Genomic DNA, 22,101 nt, shown 5'->3' with positions numbered 1-22,101 from the left:
TGAGAATTCCCTTAACTGGGGGGATTTTGAGCAGTCTTAACAATTGCATTTTTCTTTAATTTTTAATTAGATTTAAAAATTATAAATTATTATATGCACGTTATAAAAATATTGAAAGAATCCTGAAGTAAATAAGAAAATAATAGTATCCTACTTATAATTCTACAGCTTCTCCCCTTTTCCTCCGTAATACCCTGTGGACATCTTTTTTTGTTGTTTCTGGTATTTTAATGAAGGGTAATGGCCATTTTTGTTGATTCAGCCATGTATATACCTAATAACTGAAACTTGTCAGGAACATTCCTTATTGGTTAAAATGAGTGAACTACTACACATTTACTATAGTTTCACTGATTTGATTCAATATATATGTATATGTATATATTTTATTATAAGATGGCACAAGTGGTTTTTCCAAAAATGATCCAGTATTACACATCGAGTTAATTTAAATTAACGTGCTTTTCAAACTTTTAACATTTTGGTTTCATTTTTCTCAAAAAGAAGTAATACTTCCTTAGACATCAGACTTCTGGAAACCTTGTGCACAGCAGAAAACCAAAAAGGATCTGAGCTCCTGAACTAACCATCTACTATCCTTAGGCTTTTTTCTCTGATGGTGGTCCTATGATTCCTAATTTACATATAATGGTAAAAACCTAGATTGTTTATCTCACAGTAGACTAAAAGCATATTAGGAGGGAAAGAGGTGCCAGAGGTCAGGACTTCGAATGCAGAGTCCCACTATGGAAGCACCCAACAAGGTTTACCCTGGGGTATTGTGGTTGATGGGCCTAATAATGACTTTGATTTACCAAGATTTTGTTAGGTTTATTTTGTTCTTTTAAAATAAGGTCAGTAAAATGAGCACTGCATTTTAGTAAGATTTTTTTAATGATACATTGTAAAGGTCTTTGGCACTTAAATTTTAATTATTTGCTAAAATGCTTTTGCATTGCCTTATATGGTGTTTAATACATGGTGAATGAAGTGTTATTCTTCATTGTGAGATAACTGGGGTGTTAGTATATTTTAATGTTGCAATATTGTCTCTTGCCTAATATTACTATGAAATACATGCAAAATGTTCTTTGTGATTATTAACTCTAAGCTCTTAGCATACCACCACTTTTTTTCCTACGTTAGTTTATATTATTTTGTCTTCATTTCCCTTTAGCATATTTGTCACATTGTTATTTCTCTTAGTATATGTTTCATTATACTCGGTATTCACTCTAATTTTACCTCCCATTGATCTTAGATGTTAACAAAATACTCAGCTGTTTTGTCAGGGGATGCTTTTACTGATAGACAATAATGAAATAAGGTTGATTTCTTCTTTCAACAGAAGTTCTTAAAGAAGGTTTTTTTTTTAAACACAAGTTTAAAAGTGGAAGTGTACTATTTTTTAATGTGTGAATATGAATTTTTGTAATCAGTATGCTTAAAATTACAACATTACTTTGAAAACTGCTATTGCTTATTTCTTCTTAGGAGTAGTGAAGAAGTTCTTACTGCAGAAGATTGTGAAAATGTCTATCATCTGGTTTATTCAGCTCATCGGCCAGTAGCAGTAGCAGCTGGAGAATTTCTCTACAAAAAGTAAATCTGTATTTCTGTTGTTCATTTGTCTAAAGTATACTTTAATGGAAGTAATTTATTGTGTTATCATTCATATTAAAATATATATAAATATAACTTATTAAAAATTATTCAGTACCGGTCTTAAGCCTATTTTTGCGTTACAAAAAAATATTTTTCAAAATAATAAAAGGTTTTACTTCGAGTACTTTGATAACGGTTTGATATAAGAACCACAGGAATCCTTTAGTCTCTTTTCTTTTATGTTGCTGTTTAACACCTCAGATTAGGTAGTATAGATAGTGTGAATATCTAATCACCGAAAATATTTAGTAAATGTTATGTAATGGCTTTTAAAGAGAACAATTTGAACCACTTGGACTAAATTGTAAGATTTTAGATTGTAAAATCTTAAAGATTTTATTAAAATGCTCATTTGGGGTGAAGCATTTATTAGAGTACATGATGTAAAACATTTACACTACAGTTTTCTATTCATTGTTATCCAGTGATAATTTTGTTGTTTATAAGAAAGAATGATCATGATACCCGTAGAAAGAGGCCACTAAGTTCAGACTTTGGGATAAATTGTGCAAGCAGGATAGAAGGAAAAGACATGTCATTTTTAAAGAGAAGAATGTTTATCATAGATTTATGTGCATAAATGGTATAGGTTAGTCATTGTGATACTTTTATAAAAAGAAATGCTTGCTTAAAATGCAGTAAGGGTTTTAAAAAGAAGTAATTCACAATGCAACTAACTTGAGAAGTTAATTTAAAAGGATTTAGAAGTACCACCAAGTGTGAAATGAAAAAGGTTTATAGCAATTACTTAGTATAAAGTTGGAAAATACTGTACCTACCCAGCTCCCATGTACCCCTTTGTTAAATGCTTAAATATGGAATTCAGACAGTTTTTTTTAAATTAGGAAATTTTTGTTTTAAAAGTAAGTATTTTGCATATATTATCATAGGCTCTTCAGTCGTCGAGATCCAGAGGAGGATGGAATGATGAAAAGAAGGGGACGACAAGGTCCAAATGCCAATCTTGTTAAGACATTGGTTTTTTTCTTTCTGGAAAGTGAGGTTAGTTGATGTTCATGTTAGTACTTACGTTCAAAACAATTTGGAGGTGGGGTTCAAATGATGTAAATCTTAAAATCTTCCAAATATCACAGTGAGTGTTGGATAAAATAGAGTTCTACCAATTCCACACCAAAAAAAATTTTTTTCTGTGTTAGTAAGATACTCAAATAGTATATTTATATGTAGTGCTAAGAGCATGAATTTTGGAACCAGAAAGACCTGATTACCGATTGGGCTTCCCTACTTATTATTTGTATAACCTTGATTCAGTTACTTAATCTTTCTAAGCCCATTTTCCTTGTAAAAATGTGGATAATAATTTCTTAGATAACGCTGAGATAATCCATGTAAAACTCTTAGCACAGACCTAGCATTTTGTTAGTTCTCAATATTTGGTACCTGTGATTATTATTGTTGTTGCAGATACAGATTTACATTTAACATCAGCTCTTTTAGGTCTCCCTTAGGTTGAAAACCTACCTGTTCACCAGAATTTGAGAGGGCCCAACATACATTTTTAGTATATGTGTATTATTTAATCAGTGTTAGGGCCTTTTAATTAGATTTTCTAATTGTTTCTATATATAGAAATACAGTTGGTTTTTGCATATTGACCTCTTATCTGCAGTTTTGCTAAATTCACTTTTTAAAGTAAGTTTTTAATAAATTCTTAGTATTTTCTATAATATACAATCAAGTCATTTGCAAATAATGATGATTTTACTTCTTCCTTTCCTACATTTATGCCATTTTTTTCCCCAGCCTTATTGTACTGGCTAGGGCATCCAGTAGAATGTTGAATAGAAGTGGTGAGAGTGGATAGCTTTGGGTTGTTCCTGATCTTAGGGGAAAAGCATCCAATATTTCAACATTAATTACGTTTTTAGTTATAGGTGTTGCGTAGCTATTTATTATATTGAGGATGTTTCCTCCTATACCTTTTTTTGCTGAGAAGTTTTTTTAAATTTTATTGAAATATAGTTGATTTACAGTGTTGTGTTTAATTTCTGCTCTGCAGCAAAGGGACTCAGTTATACATATGTATATTCTTTTTCATATTTTTTGTTATGGTTTATCACAGGATACTGAATATAGTTCCCTTGCTGTACTAGGACCTTGTTGTTTATCCATTTTATACATAATAGTTTGCACCTGCTAATATCCCAGACTCCCAGTCCTTCCCTCCCCCACCTCTCCACCCCCTTGGTAACCACAAGCCTGTTCTCTATATCTGTAAGTCTGTTTTTGTTTCATAGATATGTTCATTTGTGTCATATTTTAGATTCCACATATAAGTGATATCATATGGTATTTGTCTTTCTCTTTCTGACTTGACTTCGCTTAGTATGATAATCTCTAGGTCCATCCATGTTGCTGCAAATGGCATTATTTCATTCTTTTTTGTGACTGAGTAATATTCCATTGTATGTATGTGTATGTGTATATACACACACAAACACACACATATCTTTCTTTCTTTTTTGAGGGGGGGGGGCGCCCCGCAGGGCATGCAGGATCTTAGTTTCCTGACCAGGGATCGAACCCATGCCTGCTGCAGTGGAAGCATGGAGTCTTTTTTTTTTTTTTTTTTTTAGCATCTTTATTGGAGTATAATTGCTTTACAATAGTGTGTTAGTTTCTGCTTTATAACAAAGTGAATCAGCTCTACATGTATCCCCATATCTCTTCCCTCTTGCGTCTCCCTCCCTCCCACCCTCCCTATCACACCCCCTCTACGTGGTCACAAAGCACCGAGCTGATCTCCCTGTGCTGTGCGGCTGCTTCCCACTAGCTATCGGTTTTACATTTGGTAGTGTATATATGTCCATGCCACTCTCTCACTTTGTCCCAGCTTACCCTTAACCCTCCTCGTGTCCTCAAGTCCATTCTCTAGTAGGTCTGCGTCTTTATTCCCATCCTGCCCCTAGGTTCTTCATGACGTTTTTTTGTTTTGTTTTGTTTTGTTTAGATTCTGTATATATGTGTTAGCATACGGTATTTGTTTTTCTCTTTCTGACTTACTTCACTCTGTATGACAGACTCTAGGTCCATCCACCTCACTACAGATAACTCAATTTCGTTTCTTTTTATGTCTGAGTAATATTCCATTGTATATATGTGCCACATCTTTATCTATTCATCTCTCAATACCACATCTTCTTTATCCATTCATCTGTCAATGGACATTTAGGTTGTTTCTATGTCTTTGCTATTGTAAATAGTGCTGCTATGAACATAGGGGTGCATGTATCTTTTCAAATTATAGCTTTGTCTGGGTATATGCCCAGGAGTGGAATTGCTGGATCTTATGGCAACTCTATTTTTAGTCTTTTGAGTGGCTGCATCAGTTTACATTCCCACCAACAGTGTTAAGTGGGATCCCTTTTTTCCCCACCCTCTCCAGCATTTATTATTTGTAGACTTTTTAATGATGGCCATTCTTACTGATGTGAGGGGATACCTCATTGTAGTTTTGATTTGCATTTCTCTAATAACCCGTTGTGGAGCACAGGCTCTGGATGCGCAGGCTCAGCGGCCATGGCTCACGGGCCCAGCCACTCCGCGGCATGTGGGATCTTCCCGGACCGGGGCACGAACCCGTGTCCCCTGCATCGACAGGCAGACTCTCAACCACTGCGCCACCAGGGAAGCCCAATGAGCATCTTTTCATGTGCCTATTGGCCATCTGTATGTCTTCTTTGGAGAAATGTCTATTTAGGTCTTCCACCCATTTTTTGATTGGGTTGTTTGTTTGATATTGAGTTGTATGAACTGTTATGTATATTTTGGAAATTAAGCCCTTTTCAGTCACATCATTTGCAAATATTTTCTCCCAGTCTGTAGGATGTCTTTTTGTTTTGTTTATGGGTTCCTTTGCTTGCAAAAACTTATAAGTTTGATTAGGTCCCATTGTTTATTTTTACTTTTATTCCTGTTGCCTTAGGAGGCTGACCTAAGAAAACATTGGTGCGATTTATGTCAGAATGTTTTGCCTGTCTTTCTCTTCTAGGAGTTTTATGATGTCTTGTCTTATATTTAAGTCTTTAAGCCATTTTGAGTTTATTTTTGTGTATGGTGTGAGGGTGTGTTCTAGCTTCATTGATTTACATGTGGCTGTCCAGCTTTCCCAGCACCACTTGCTGAAGAGACTGCCTCTTCTCCATTGTATATTCTTGTCTCCTTTGTCAAAGATTAATTATCCATAGGTGTGTGGGTGCTGAGACATTGTATCATGAATGGATGTTGAATTCTGTCCAATGCTTTTTTCTTCATCCCTTGAGATGATTATTTTATCTTTCATTACATTAATATGATAAATTATGTTGATTGTTGTTTTGAATGTTGAATCAACCTTGCATTCCTAGGATAAACCCCTACTTGGTCATGATCTGTTATCCTTTTTATATATTGCTGGTTTTAGTTTACAAATTTTTTGAGAACATTCCCTCCATGTTCATGCAGGGTGTTGGTATGTATATATATTTAATTGTAACGTCTTTGATGGGTTTCGGTATCATGGTAATGCTTGTCCCCTAAAATGAGTTGGGAAGCTCTAGGGCCATTTTAAGCTTCACAGAATGAAGAGAAATGATTTAGTTATATATTGAATTGATAAGTAATCATGTATTTTGTATTTTAAGTAATCGTTACAACTCCCATTAAGTTACAATAAATTTGTAGTATATTTTATAACTGAGAGTAGTTCACCCGTGTAATACAGTTGGCCCCCCATATCTGTGGGTTCTGCATCTGTGGATTCAGCCAACAGGGGATTCAACCAATAGTGGATTGAAAATATTTTTTGAAAAATTCCGGAAAGTTCGAAGAAGCAAAAGTTGAATTTGCCATATACTGGCAACTATTTACATAGTATTTACATTGTATTGGGGTACTATAAGTAATCTAGAGATGATTTAAAGTATATGGAAGGATGAGCATAGGTTATGTGCAGATTACACCATTTTATATAAGGAACTTGAACATCCTCGGAAAATCTGACAGGGGGTCCTGGAACCAATCCTCCTTAGATATAGAAGAATGACTGTATTGAGTCAGGTACTAAATATGCATGCATATAGTCTCTTCAAAAATAATTTTCATGTGAATGATTTAATGATTATTGTGAGAAATGTTACTACCTAGCAGGGTTTACTTATACATAGCAAGCTAAGGCAGTTCTTCTCTGTCCTTTCTTCCATTTGACCTCAAAAAACAAATTGTTTGAGTTTGCACATGGTGCCAACAAAGCTTCCATTCTTTTGATTAAGGCTAGTATGATATTTGTCTAAGAGCACATTGCTCTTCTTAAATTTTAGTTACATGAGCACGCAGCGTACCTTGTGGATAGCATGTGGGACTGTGCTACTGAGCTGCTGAAAGACTGGGAATGTATGAATAGCTTGTTGCTGGAGGAGCCACTTAGTGGAGAGGAAGGTAAGGATGTTTAATTATGGTATTTTTGTTGTCTAGATAATTTTGAAAATAGAGTTTACTTATTCCATTTCTTTATCTTTTAGCATTAAAATAATGATTCAAAGTCTTTGAATAATTTTGTTTTCATACACATGAATATTATGCTATGTAGAAGGATATAATTGCTGTCAATATTCTTTATTTTGTTTTATTATATTTTATCTTTTTGTATCTGTTCATATTTTCATTTCTCAAATTGTGGAGCAGTGTTTTACAGATTTGTAATGCTTAGGAGGGTTTAACTTGTTCTGAACCTTTTTGTGATATAGTAATGGGATTTTCTTTAGTACATTAGGTCAGATTCTGTCACAGGCAGAAGGAACTGTTATGTAATATTATAAATGGCATATAAAGAAAAGAAATAGGTTAACTTTCTGATTTTTTTCTTTCAGCGCTAACGGACAGACAAGAGAGTGCTCTGATTGAAATAATGCTTTGTACCATTAGACAAGCTGCTGAATGTCATCCTCCTGTGGGGAGAGGGACAGGAAAAAGGGTATGCCAACATATTTTCAGTATTCTAAATTATATGTCTCTTTTTCAATATCTTTTTTAAAGTTCTTTTTTGTAACCATATAATCAAATTTTTGAATCTTAAATTTTATTTTTCAGGCGATCTTTGCTTATAAATATGTGTTAGAAGTAAATTTTAAAGCATTAGCAATTTGCGAAATCCACGTTCCTTCCATAAGATACTTTGTGAGTTAACTACAGGAGATGCAGTGGTTGACAGTAACTACAGGAGATACAGTGATTGACAGTCCCTGCCTTTAAGACCGCATGTTGTGCAACATTTTAGAATGGTGTATTTGTCTGTTTTGGTTTATTTATAGATTTGCTTTCTTTTAATAAAAGTTAGAAATAAAGACAGGATAATCATTCATTAATATGGGGGAAATTCCTATTTCCTGGGATATGATTTTAATGCATTATTTCAAAGTTCACATATATTTGTATTGTAGACCAGAGTTGCACAGGCTTTCAAACTTTGTGAAGCACAAAAATACATTTTTATATTGTGACCTCGTACACATCTATATATATGTGTTTGTGTATAACTGAAACAGAATTTCATCAAACAATACTGCAACTTAGGTGATGCATTCTATTTTCCTTTGTTTTCTTTTCGTGTTTTTTTCTTGTTTTTCTAATTGCTGGTCGTTACTTATGTTGATTTCATAACTCATGGATCATGGCACAACTTATAGTAGACTGAAATCCTACTCAGTCCTATTATTATATAAACTCCTAAACTACATTTCCTAACTGCTTCTCCTTTCATCCAAAGGTAGAGTTAGTTAATCTAATTGGGTATTGATTTTGCCTCTAGACCTATTCAAAGTGTTGCTATTTTTAAAAAATATAATGTGCAAGCTATTCTCTTTGTTACTTTTGGGTTTCAAGTTTTATAGTAGAAATTCTTGTATCCATCATTACTTATTTTGGATATCTTAACTTAAAGTTGAGCACCTAACAGTGTCAGTGGGCTTATTAATAAATACTTAGAAACTTTGTTGTGTTAACCTTAGGTGCTAACAGCAAAGGAGAAGAAGACCCAGTTGGATGACAGGACAAAAATCACTGAACTCTTTGCTGTGGCCCTTCCTCAGTTATTAGCTAAAGTAAGTTTGTGTCAGTATCAGGAGTGTTACTAAGAAATTACAAGTTTTGTTTGGAAGTGCCACACAGAATTTTGCACTTATCATAATATTTACTTACCATTATTGTGATGTTTTTGACATGATTTTTTTTTTTATTTCAAAGTACTCTGTAGATGCTGAAAAGGTGACTAACTTGTTGCAATTGCCACAATACTTTGATTTGGAAATATATACCACTGGACGATTAGAAAAGGTATGGTGTTTCTGTGTATAAAAAACCTTGAAGAAAAATCGTTAACTTAGTTCATCCCATCATATTGTTTATTTATATTTTTTGAAATATGTTTTTGTAACTTTTAATGTAAAAGGAAACCTGTATCTTGTATGCCATACATATTTTAGATAAGGTGGATTTATTAGAGAATGGCACTAATGAGGTTTCCCTTTGATTCATGCCCATGTCCGTACCATCATTGCTAGCCATTATGTGACTGTATCACTGATCATTTATGGAGATCAGGGGTGGGTAACTAGATAATAACAATTGCAAAATGAAAGCAGCTAATATCCATTAAATACATTTACTGTGTTCCAGGAACATATGTATTTATATGTATTAACATCTCACCAAGGTCCTATGAGATAGGTAATACTATTCCTGTTGAAGTTGGGGAAATAAGTTTGGGTGGGTCAGTGCATTTATTTATTATGACTAGAAGAACTTAAAGTATGTCCTACTGGTTGTAAAGTTACTGTGTTTGAAGCTGTTCATCCCAGTTGTGTAGTCATTTTATGCCTATCATATATACCTTAGTTTTAATGAAGAAAACTTTGATTTTGCAGCATTTGGATGCCTTATTACGACAGATCCGGAATATTGTAGAGAAGCACACAGATACAGATGTTTTAGAAGCATGTTCTAAAACTTATCACGCACTCTGTAATGAAGAGTTCACAATTTTCAACAGAGTAGATATTTCAAGAAGTCAACTGATAGACGAGTTGGCCGATAAATTTAACCGGCTTCTTGAAGATTTTCTGCAAGAGGTATATATTACAAGTATTTTGTCAGCTGTGCCCCATTGCGCACCCCCCCACACCCCCCAGAACCAAATTAGTCACTAGTCTTGGTGATAATCCCTAGCAGTATGTTGAAAAGTCATTCAGACTTTTTGTTCTATGATTCATCGTGATACTATTATTCATCCACCAAAATAGGAAGGTGGCAAGAATCTGCAACTAAGAGAGGGTGAAAGCAAAGCTAACATCTTTCCCCTTTTTTTAATTTAAAGAAATGATCTGGGAAGTTTCCAGGGTTTAGTTGAACAAGAGGCTGTTAGGGAACAGGGTGTTAACAGAACAGAAAAGTTGAGCTAGACTGTGGCCACGTAACCTCAAAAATTGGGGTATTTCTTAACATTTTGGAAGTTTATTTATGGTCTTTGATATTATAAAGCCTTGATAAATTATAGCCACTGTCGACTTTGTTGTTCTGTTGTATTTCCAAAGAGGCTTAAGTGTGGTGCTCAAATACACTTGTATTTTTATTGTGATTTTTATCTTTTCTGGAAAGGTACACTTAACAGTTTAATTGATTTGCATAAAGTAAAAAGTTGTGATTCTCAAATTAATGCATTTAGCCTTTTCCACATCACTTTTGTCATTAATGCTGCAAAAAATGATGTGGACTTTTGTAATTTCTAGTTACTTTGTTTAGCAGTTACTTCTTTAACTTTCTTATTTCTGTGTATAACATTTCATGCTTACTATGTTTTGCTTAATTGGAGGTTTGTGCAAATATGTTGATGTACGAATGATCACATTCTTAAAAATTGTAATGGCTCTACTATTGGCTGGATATGATTCTGATTAGGACAAGTTAATTTAAAATCAAACTATGGTTTGTTAATTAAGTTTAATTACTTACCTTGTATAAAAATTGATGGTGAAAAACAAGCATTTTTTTGAGAGACCTGGGGTTTAATACAGTAAGTTCGATAGTATTTTTAAAAATTTGTAAGTTTCTTATAGTGAGACTCATAAAATTGTCAAAAACTTAAGTTACTCTAAATTGGAAAGTTGATACCCAGAAAAAGGATTAGTATATCTAGTCCTTATGCAGAGGATTTTTTCCAAATTAATTTTAATTGGTCTGATATATCTTTCTTGAGCACTATGTTTCATTTACTTAGTAGATTGTCCTTTAGGTATTATCTTTTATGATCTCTTGCTTGTCCTCTAATATATTTCTCTTTATTGTCCCAATGCATTTATTGCTGTGAAAGAGTAGATGTCTTCATTGTTTTGTGTCAAGATCACTTAAAGGAAAAAAGGAGAATGTCATTCAGTTTTTCTCTCTTGGGTATAATGTATCTGTTATAACAACTCTATGTTGACCCATTATTCTGGCCACATTGCTTTAAATTTGGCCAGGTTTAAGTATTGAATGACAAAGTTATTTTGTGGTTTTTAATTAGGTTATTCTTTATTTTCAAGGTGTGGAAATCACCAATGTGATAGCCTAAGATTTTTCACTTTTGTGGTTATTAATGTTTAATATGATATAATTAACATTCATAGGGCGAAGAACCTGATGAAGATGATGCATATCAGGTATTGTCAACATTGAAGAGAATCACTGCTTTTCATAAGTAAGTTGAATCTTAAAGTTTCTGATTTCTTAAAACTGTAGCAAAATCAGAACCAAATTGCATGTTTGGGGATTATAGTGTCAAATTTTTTGCTGGATTTCTTGTGCTTTTGGGAAAAAAGTACTTGATAGAGTCATGTTGTGAATTGGGGAACAACAAATTATCAACTAATATACTTTTTAAAAATACACATTTTTTTTGTTGTTCTTGTGGGCGCATGTTAGAAAGTTTACTACATTTTACTTTAATAGTATTCTTTTAACACTCAAGTCCAGAACAAATGTGATTAAGCTTAACTTTTTAATATAACTTAATTCTTTTTTACAGTGCCCATGATCTTTCAAAGTGGGATTTGTTTGCTTGTAATTACAAACTATTGAAAACCGGAATTGAAAATGGAGACATGCCTGAACAGGTTTTTATTTATTTACAAGTTACATATTTAACTTTGAGAAAGAAGACTTGTGACTTGTAAAATTTAACTGTATTCTCTTTGTTCTTTTATAGATTGTTATTCACGCACTGCAATGCACTCACTATGTAATCCTTTGGCAGCTTGCAAAGATAACTGAAAGCAGCTCTACAAAGGTTTGTGGTGGTTCAGTGGCGTCTTTTTTTATTAAATAGCATTAACTTTTCAGCAAACTTAAACATAAGACATATCAATAAAATCTTGCTTATTTCTAATCTATTTAGGCATGTTTACTTTTAAAAACAGTTATTTGTAGTTGTATATTCAGTGAAAGAACATTAATATGTTTTGTTTAGGGTATGATTCTAAATTTAAAAAATCACATTTATATGTGGCATAATTTATGGATTTCCATATCATTCTCAAAAGTACTGGGTACATAAAGAACTACAGATTTTGTAAATCATGACCAAGAGCCTTTGAAACATACAGATACAGCTATTGGGTTATATAAATTAATTATTACAAACCACCTGTCCCTAGATCTTATGCCTCGTATTGTTTTGGGATCTCCTTATTCATACTCAGGATCTCTGTACTGATGTTCCAAATTCATGATAAATCACTTTCTGGTTGAGTGTAATGTGCCAGCTACTAGGTCATAGAACTTTCAGATTTTTATCTGTAGTGGTAATCCTTGATGTGTTTAGTAATTGAACTAAACAGTACTGCCTTTTCATTTGTAAATTAGAAACTTAAACTTCGTACTTGCAGTAGTAGATGTTGCCTTAAATATTATTTGGGCACATTTTTATAAATATTAAGTAATTTTTGTAAGCTATAGAATTAGCTGTTCATAGTTATTTTCCTCAAAAAGGAATCCTCTTGATAATCAGTTTGTTTTGCATAATTCACAGAATAATTTTAGAATTTTTTTGAGGTTTTTAAGCACAAGATGCAATTATATCTACAAATGGATGTTTTCCACCTTGAAAAGACAATGTAGTACTGTTGTTAAAATAGTGTACTTTTTGTCAGACACCCAAAAAGTTTAATTCAATATCAAGCTTGCAGTAGGAACAGTGACTGTATTAGCAAATATAATTGCTCACCTAAATCAAAAGCATTGAGTTACAAATTAACATGGGAAAAAAGGTAATACTTTTAGTAGAGGAAACAGGGTAAAAATGAAGGTTATTAAATGCAAAAATTATTTCTACTGAAGCTTGGTTGAGTTTTCTTCACCAAATCAATCTCTAAGTTAAACCTGTTTTTATTTAACTTGTCTATTGCATATACCAAATATGTACTGATACTCTATCGTTTGGCATCCAGTATCAGGAGATGGGCCAGAGGTTATGCCTTAAATAAATTAGTGTGGCTGATCTTTATAAAGTAGTTTTCTATTTTAAATTAACTGATGTAAATATTTAGAAAAAGAAAAAAAAGATTCATCCTTTTAGTGTAGGTTAAAATTTTTTTTTCTTAAGTGGAGTAATACCACAAAACTAATTTTTCTTTGGTCCCTCTCTGTTTTTAAAAAGCACAACCACTATCCTACAAATGAAAAATGAAACATGCTGTCCCTTTTTTATCATTTATTTTATTCCATTCATCAGTCAGCCACTCATCAAATTACAAAGTGAGGCTGGAACATAAATCTTTACTTGTTAAGCATTCTGAGGTAGTGGATTTAAATGGATAGCCATATATAGTCATATAAGTTTTCTCATTCTAAAGGATCCAGATCACGTAGGATATTATCCGTTAATATACCTGGTATTTTTTTTGATAAAATTGTATTCTTATATACAGATGCTTTTTCTATATGGTGATATTTGGCTTTGAGTGAATATTCTAACACTCAGCTTTGTGAAAACATATATTTACTACACCACCAGTATTTATATATTCATTAATGATATGCATGTACTAATAGTCTGAGGATTTTAAGTACTAGGCCTACAATATTAAGTACATAGTAAATTAAGTGTATTACAGAATGAACAGAGAAATGGAAATTGAAAAAGGCTGAGTTAAAGATGATATAAACAATATTTTTAGATGTCAGCTAATTATCATGAATATACCTGGTGTTTTTAAGCCTGCAATTTGTTGAGATTTTAAAAGTGGTTTTTGTTTTCCTTTTTGATAAATAATAAAGATTTTAAATCTAATATACAAGCAGAGTTAACATAGTTAAATATATGGTGATGTTTTATGTAATTTAAAATATCTTAAATATTGAATGAGTTTTTAATACAGTATTTTAAAATGCTCATGTTAAATTTTTTCAAGGAGGACTTGCTGCGTTTAAAGAAACAGATGAGGGTATTCTGTCAGATATGTCAACATTACCTGACCAACGTGAATACCACCGTTAAAGAACAGGTTAGTAATTACTATAGATAGCAGTCTTTTGTAAGCAACCCTGAATAAATATCTGAACTAATATAGAAAATTTAAGAAATACTGAAATTGGGCAAAGTAGAAATATCTTGTATCTGTCTGTATATATACTATGCTCAAAAAATAGATTAACATTAATTCCATGTGGGGCATTATAGATTACCCGCATATTGCAGTTATTCTGTGTTATTGTTTCTTTATGCCACACATGGTAAACAGACCCATATATACAAAGTAGGTGTATGCAGTTACATAAATTATTCCTGAAAGCAACAAGTATAACAGATATGCCTCAGGGAGGAAAGGTCCATCTGGTTTTGTTATCTCAGAGTACTATCAGATGTTGGCATTCCTGCCCATTCCTGATTGTGTGAGTTATTTTTTCTTATGTGGACTTTGAAATAAAAATTTTAATCACTTCCGTCTTCAGAGTGTTACCTTCCCACCCCATATGCCCTCTTGATTCCATTGCTGCCAAGCTTCTCAGTCTGGAAATACATTGTTACTTGGTGCCATGGGTAGTTTTCCCATCTGTAAAATAACTTCTGATCCTGGGACCAAGAGCCTATTTAGTTTTGAACTGTAACAATAAAGGACTTGGGACATTTTCTTCTCTACAATTCAGATAAGAGGGACAAAATTTCAGAAGGTAGTAAAATGAGTTTATAGTTAATGTCTTAGAATAGGATTTCAGTGAAGTATACACTGATCTAAACTTAATACATGAAGTATTACTTGATATATTTTCATAGGCCACCAAGATACTCAGCTTAATATTCCGTATTTCTTACAGTGTTAGCACATAATTCCTTACGGGTTATTGTGTGTAATCTCCTTTATATATAATCTGTTGTTCAGGCCTTGGAGATTAATTATTTGGTCATTAAATAGCCTGTGTACTAGTCTTCCTACAGCTTCCAGGAATATGTCCTGGTTAGCTCACAAGACCTGTCAGTTCACCTAATTAGTAAATGTCACCACGCTTATCACTGTGTATCCTTACTGTGTATGTTGCAAAAGCTTTTGTAAACTCAAATATCTTGATAGGTATAAATTATTACTATAGTAGTAAAATGAGAGGAAGAGACCAAAAGAAGAGGTAAAAGCATAGAGAAAAAAATAAATGTGGTTAGTTCCAAAAAGGCAAAGCTATTATTAAAATCTGCTTTGAGGTCTATATTATAATCTGTCCTTCTAGTAGTAGTCTTCCATTAAATGTAATTTTCTGTTGACTTTGTGATCACAAAATTTTATTTTCCTTATCCCTTCCCAACAAATAACTAAATTTTTTCCAGTTACCTTCTGACTACTTTTACCAGTGTTTGACTCTATTTAAAACTCCTGGCAGAGTTTTTTTTTAACATCTTTATTGGGGTATAATTGCTTTACAATGGTGTGTTAGTTTCTGCTTTATAACAAAGTGAATCAGTTATACATATACATATGCTCCCATATCTCTTCCCTCTTGCGTCACCCTCCCTATCCCACCCCTCCAGGCAGTCACAAAGCACCGAGCCGATATCCCTGTGCCATGCGGCTGCTTCCCACTAGCTATCTACCTTACGTTTGTTAGTGTGTATATGTCCATGACTCTCTCTCGCCCTGTCACAGCTCACCCTTCCCCCTCCCCATATCCTCAAGTCCGTTCTCCAGTAGGTCTGTGTCTTTATTCCTGTCTTACCCCTAGGTTCTTCATGACATTTTTTTTTCTTCTTAAATTCCATATATATGTGTTAGCATACGGTATTTGTCTTTCTCTTTCTGACTTACTTCACTCTGTATGACAGACTCTAGGTCTATCCACCTCATTACAAATAGCTCAATTTTGTTTGTTTTTATGGCTGAGTAATATTCCATTGTATATATGTGCCACATCTTCTTTATCCATTCATCCGATGATGGGCACTTAGGTTGTTTCCATCTCCGGGCTGTTGTAAATAGAGCTGCAGTGAAGATTATGGTACATGACTCTTTTTGAATTTTGGTTTTCTCAGGGTATATGCCCAGTAGTGGGATTGCTGGGTCATATGGTAGTTCTATTTGTAGTTTTTTAAGGAACCTCCATACTGTTCTCCATAGTGGCTGAACCAATTCATATTCCCACCAGCAGTGCAAGAGTGTTCCCTTTTCTCCACACCCTCTCCAGCATTTATTGTTTCTAGATTTTTTTTTTTTTTTTTTTTTTTTTTTTGCGATACATGGGCCTCTCACTGTTGTGGCCTCTCCCGTTGCGGAGCACAGGCTCCGGACGCGCAGGCTCAGCGGCCATGGCTCACGGGCCCAGCCGCTCCGCGGCATGTGGGATCTTCCCGGACCGGGGCACGAACCCGTGTCCCCTGCATCGGCAGGCGGACTCTCAACCACTGCGCCACCAGGGAAGCCATGTTTCTAGATTTTTTGATGATGGCCATTCTGACTGGTGTGAGATGATATCTCATTGTAGTTTTGATTTGCATTTCTCTAATGATTAATGATGTTGAGCATTCTTTCATGTGTTTGTTGGCAGTCTATATCTTCTTTGGAGAAATGTCTGTTTAGGTCTTCTGCCCATTTTTGGATGGCAGAGTTTTTATAAAGCTCCTCAAGATATAACTTCATCCAAAAAAAAAAAAATATATATATATAACACTTCAGCTTTATTGCTTTATTTATTTGTTTATTTATTTAGCTGTGCCAGGTCTTAGTTGTGGCATGTGGGATCTTTAGTTGTGGCATACGAACTCTTAGTTGCGACATGTGGGATCTAGTTCCCTGACCAGGGATCGAACCCAGACCCCCTGCATTGGGAGCGTGGAGTCTTAGCCACTGGACCACCAGGGAAGTCCCACTTCAACCTTATGTTTATTATACTGTCAGGTTTGCCTGATGATTAGTAAGCAGACCCACACTTGGTTATGTTTTTTTTACTTAATCATCACATATACTGACAATGAGAAGTCCTATAGATTTTGTGATCTCTCTTCTAAGAGATCTTCTAGGAGATATTCATCTTCTTGGTATAAGTGTTTTTCTTCCATAGAAGAAAAGAATGGTACCAAGTTTATACATTATTTGATATTTGAGAATGTATACCATGAGACATTGTGGTATATATAGTGTAAAGGGTGGGGTTTGGAGTCAGAAAACCTGAGATTGAGTCTTGATTGCATGTTTTGATGATGTTAACATATTGTACAAATCACTTAAAAAATTAAAAGAAAATTGCTGAAAATTAAAAAATATTTGTGAAATTATCTTGCAGTTAGTAAGTCACAATGCAAATATCAGTAGTTATTGTTGAAAAAATTACACTCTTCACTTTTAAAATCTTAGGAAAATAGTAGACATTGCTTTTCTTATGAGTTTCAAATATAGAAAGTTGGATTTTATTTCCACATTAAATATGTAAGTTACTTGTGGCAGTTCGTGAGAAACTTTGGTTTATGGCATGCTATCCTTTTTTTTTATTTTTTTTTTTATTTTTTATACTAGGCCTTCACTATTCTATGTGATATTTTGATGATCTTCAGCCATCAGATTATGTCAGGAGGGCGTGACATGTTAGAGCCATTAGTTTACACCCCTGATTCTTCATTGCAGTCTGAGTTGCTCAGCTTTATTCTGGATCATGTCTTCATTGAACAGGATGATGACAATAACAGTGCAGGTAATTTTATTGCCATCTTTTTGTTAAATCTGTGTGTCTACTATAAATCAAATTTAATTAACAGCAATGTAAAGTGTTACACTACTGTTTGATATTTTATTCTTAAAACATGAAACACAGGTACATTTTCCAGTGCAATTTGTGTTCATTGCTTGTAACATTGTAAAGACAATGTGGTATCACAGAGCATAGGCTTTGGAATCAAATCTTTGTTTCTCACTAGTTGTGAGCTTGTTTTTCTAATTTGTAGCTACCTTACAGAACTGTACAAGTTAATTAAATTGAGCAAAGTGACTAGTGTAGTGCCTGGGCATGTAGTAGGTAGGTACTCAACAAAATTTACTTCTCTTTCCCCTTAATCATTGGTAATACCAATATTCAAGTAATTAGAGCAGAATAAAGTGTTTCTTTAAATGACCTTTTTGTTGTATACTTTCATAGCATAATTTTTCTGTAAAAGTCTGGGGCAGTACAGAATGTTACAGGTAAATAATCAAACCATCGTTGCCTAGTGTTAAGTTACTCTTCGCACCCTAATTGCATACACAGATGCCTTACTTGAACAAGAAATCGTGGAAAAACAGATAGTATTTGGTGACTTCTTCTGGGTTTTTTTTTTTTCCAATTTGAAGTTAAACTTGAAGGATATATAACATCAGTATGTGTATGTCCATACATAAACTGACACATCACTGCAAAGCTTTTAACTATATATAATTCTAGACATGGCTTGTAGCTTATTTTTTATCAATAGAGAGCTTTGTTCTCAAGTATTAGAAACTTAACCAGAACAGAATTGAGAAACCTAAGTAGCCAAAACAGATATCAAAATCCATGTACTAAAGTTTATATACTTAGAATTTTCCACCATTCACTTTCAGCTGTTGGTTTAGTTACACTTTATTTTTAACATTCATTTGACATTTATTGGGAAGCAGGCAGTATACTAGATGCTATGAATATCAAAAAAATGAGACAGGGTCTTTTCCTTTAAGAATTCAATTCAAGTGGAAAAGACATATCTAAAAACAAGTAATTATAATGTAATCTGACAAATAATAGAGGTAGGTACAAAGTGTTGTGGGCATGTAGAGGAAGTTATAACTGTTCTGTAGGAGTCAGAACACCACTGAAATAAGCTAACATCAGAAATGGATCCTAAAAGATGAGTAGGAGTTTTTAAAACTTCTATAGGAAGACATAGTTATATTCCCAACACTGATACAAAATTGGTTTTGGTCTATAACCCTTTTGTTAGTTGGGGACTACCTCAACTTCATTTAGATCATAGGAAATAGGAATGAGAATAAGCTTGCCAATACTCCTAAATTTTCTGGGAGCTTCCTGGAATTACACTTTGTCTTACCTCCTTGGACTTCGTGTTTTTCTATTTCCACTTTAAAAATGAAATGTATTCCAATTCTATGGAAAAGAATAAAATGTAACACACTTGTATATACCAACCACCAGCATTTGTCAAATTTTGCTCTGTTTGTTTCATATTTGTTTTTTAAAGGAATAGATACAAAAGAAGCCCTTGTTTGTATCCCTCCCCATCCCATTATTCTTTTTCCCTAGAGATAACTGCTATCCTGAATTTGCTGTTTATCATGCCTTTGCATTTTAATTTTATTTTACTGGGAATTTATGTATCTTTTAACAATATATAGTTTATTTTCTGTTGCTAGCTTCCACATAAATGGTATCATGTTGAACATTTTATTTTTCAATTTGCTTTTTTGAGTTAACATTATTTGTGAAATTTGTCAGTATTGACATGTGATTATAGCTTATTCATCCTGACTGCTGAATACTATGTGATATGAATTAACCACACTTTATCCATTTTCATATTGATGAACATTTAGGTTTCCATCTTTTCTCCTATTATAAATAGTGTTACAAAAATGTTCTTATACTTATCTCCTTGAGCACATGTGCAAATGCTTTTCTAGTGTACAGGCATACCTCCTTTTATTGCACTTCGTAGATACTGTGTATTTTAATAAATTGAAGGTTTGTGACAACCCTTCATCACACATGTCTATGGGTGCCATTTTTCCAACAGCATTTGTTCTCTTCATGTTTCTGTGTCTTTTTTTGGGTAATTCTTGCAACATTTCAAACTTTTCCATTATTATAATATTTGTCATGGTGATCTGTGATCTTTGATGTTACTACTACAACTCGCATGAAAGTTTAGATGATTAGCATTTTTTAGCAATGAAATGTTTAACGTATGTACATGTTTTTAGACATAATGCTATTGCACACTTAGTAAGACTATAGTATAGTGTAAACATAACTTTTATATGAACTGGGAAACCAAAAAATTCATGTGACTCATTGTAGTATTCCCTTTATTGCGGTGGTCTAATCAAACCTGCAATATCTCCGAGGTGTGCCTGTATACCTAAGAGTGGCATTGCTAGATTATGTAGTCTATGTATATCTTAAACTTGACCACAAGTTGCCAGATTATTCTCCAAAGTCGTTTTATTCTTTTATCCTCCCACCAGCAACATATGATAGTTTCCATTGCTTTTCATACTCATCTAACCCCTGGTATTGTAGACCCATGGTTATTTGATTTGTTAGCCCACATCAGACTAGAAGGGGAGAATAAAATAGGGAATGCTTCTAGAGACACTGGCAACACATAATAATAATGGCAACTGACATTTATTAAAGGCCCAGTGTGTTAGACACTTCTGTAACATTCTTTAATCCCCACAAGAGAAAAAGGTGGCTAATTTTTGATAAGAAACCTAAAAATCAGGGCTCAAAAAACTTTAATATCTGGGTAACTTAGTCTGTAGGGGGAATAAGTCTGTGTCCCTCTAGTTCCTGAGAACAGTACCAAACAATGATTGGAAACAATATTGTATAGAAATCCATTATAATCACAGAGTCATTAAGAAAAAGTTAGCTTGTATGTTCAGTGTACTCTTTTAAAAGAATGAACAGTACGTTTTAGGTTTCTAAGCAAATGACTTTGGCATTCTGGAATAGGCACTTTTGATAACAGAAACTTTTGGATGGTCTGTCTTAAACAAACTCCTATTCTTAAAATTTGGTTTTTATTTACTAGCAGTTATCAAGGATTATCAGAGTCAGGGTAAAATAAATACTTGTTTTAAAAGAGTTCTTATTTTATACACAGTATTTTTTATGTAAGTAATTTCATTTGTAAAATTTGTCAAGAGGAAAATTCTTTGCATAGCTTTTTATGTAAAAGGCTTCGTTACAATTTTATGCACAGTATCAAATAATTTGAAAATCCTTTGGCAGTACTTGGAGGCTGTAATCCGGCTTTCTCAGCTATGAATTTGGAAATAATTTTGTCCCTTTGATAACTGAATATCAAGATCTCACATAATGGATCAGAGCAGATATATGTGAAGTTACCTTAAAAAGACAGAATGGTTTCTAGGCCAGTCTAACTGAATATCTGTAATATGTATAAAGAAAGTATCTGTCAATAAAAGTTGGGTTTGAGGTTGAGTGGGGTCATCTTTAGAAGGAATAACAGAATCTCTGAGGTTGTCTGCCCCTAGGGAAGAAAGAGCCTTACCCAACAGATACTGAATATGCAGGTCTCATCGGCAAACTATCCTGCTAGGGAAGTAGATTAATGTGTTAGGCAAGCTTAGCCTGATTTCACTAAACATCAGTTCCTCTCACTCACTCCACTTGTTCCTGTTCCATGTTCACTAAACAGCCTTCTGATTTGACGTCACAAAAATTTTGTGTATTGGAATAAATGGGCTGGTCATTCATGAAGATATTGAGTGATTATAATTTTTATTTTATTTAAATGTTTTTCCCTTATTTTTCAAATTCTCCAAAATAAAGATGTTTTATATTGAATTTGATACACACACACAGACACACACGCATGCACATATACATGCACGCGCGCGCGCGCACACACACACACACACACACACACACACACGGTTGAAGTAAAATACAGATGGCTTAATGTTGGAAACCTTTTTCCCCAGATGGTCAGCAGGAAGATGAAGCCAGTAAAATTGAAGCTCTGCACAAAAGGAGAAATTTACTTGCAGCGTTTTGTAAGCTAATTGTATATACTGTGGTGGAGATGAATACAGCTGCAGATATCTTTAAGCAGTATATGAAGGTAAAGTTGAAAAATGGATAGCGAGATATTTTTATGTTGCTTTTATGTTTGGTTGCCATTGAATTTTTTAATAGTAAATTACTTTTCTAGTGTAA

General features: G+C 33.6%; 1 protein-coding gene across 6 annotated transcripts in view; it reads left to right on the top strand.

Annotated features, from left to right (window-relative positions):
* The window catches only part of STAG2 (STAG2 cohesin complex component), a 116,173-nt gene that overhangs the window by 70,528 nt on the left and 23,544 nt on the right, over positions 1-22,101 (top strand). For 5 of the 6 annotated variants that reach the window (XM_060292091.1, XM_060292086.1, XM_060292089.2 and 2 more), the window contains 13 exons: positions 1,495-1,602; positions 2,556-2,667; positions 6,984-7,101; positions 7,533-7,636; positions 8,670-8,762; positions 8,905-8,994; positions 9,585-9,788; positions 11,322-11,392; positions 11,720-11,807; positions 11,900-11,980; positions 14,103-14,195; positions 17,685-17,859; positions 21,867-22,006. In XM_060292091.1, coding sequence (XP_060148074.1) covers positions 1,495-1,602; positions 2,556-2,667; positions 6,984-7,101; positions 7,533-7,636; positions 8,670-8,762; positions 8,905-8,994; positions 9,585-9,788; positions 11,322-11,392; positions 11,720-11,807; positions 11,900-11,980; positions 14,103-14,195; positions 17,685-17,859; positions 21,867-22,006 — 1,477 coding nt within the window. The remainder of the gene's footprint in view (positions 1-1,494; positions 1,603-2,555; positions 2,668-6,983; positions 7,102-7,532; positions 7,637-8,669; positions 8,763-8,904; positions 8,995-9,584; positions 9,789-11,321; positions 11,393-11,719; positions 11,808-11,899; positions 11,981-14,102; positions 14,196-17,684; positions 17,860-21,866; positions 22,007-22,101) is intronic. The other variant, XM_060292090.1, reaches the window with a different exon arrangement.

This window comes from Globicephala melas, chromosome X, assembly GCF_963455315.2.
Source record: "Globicephala melas chromosome X, mGloMel1.2, whole genome shotgun sequence".
Classification (NCBI taxonomy): Eukaryota; Metazoa; Chordata; class Mammalia; order Artiodactyla; family Delphinidae; genus Globicephala; species Globicephala melas.
This window is presented reverse-complemented; position numbering and strand designations above follow the sequence as displayed.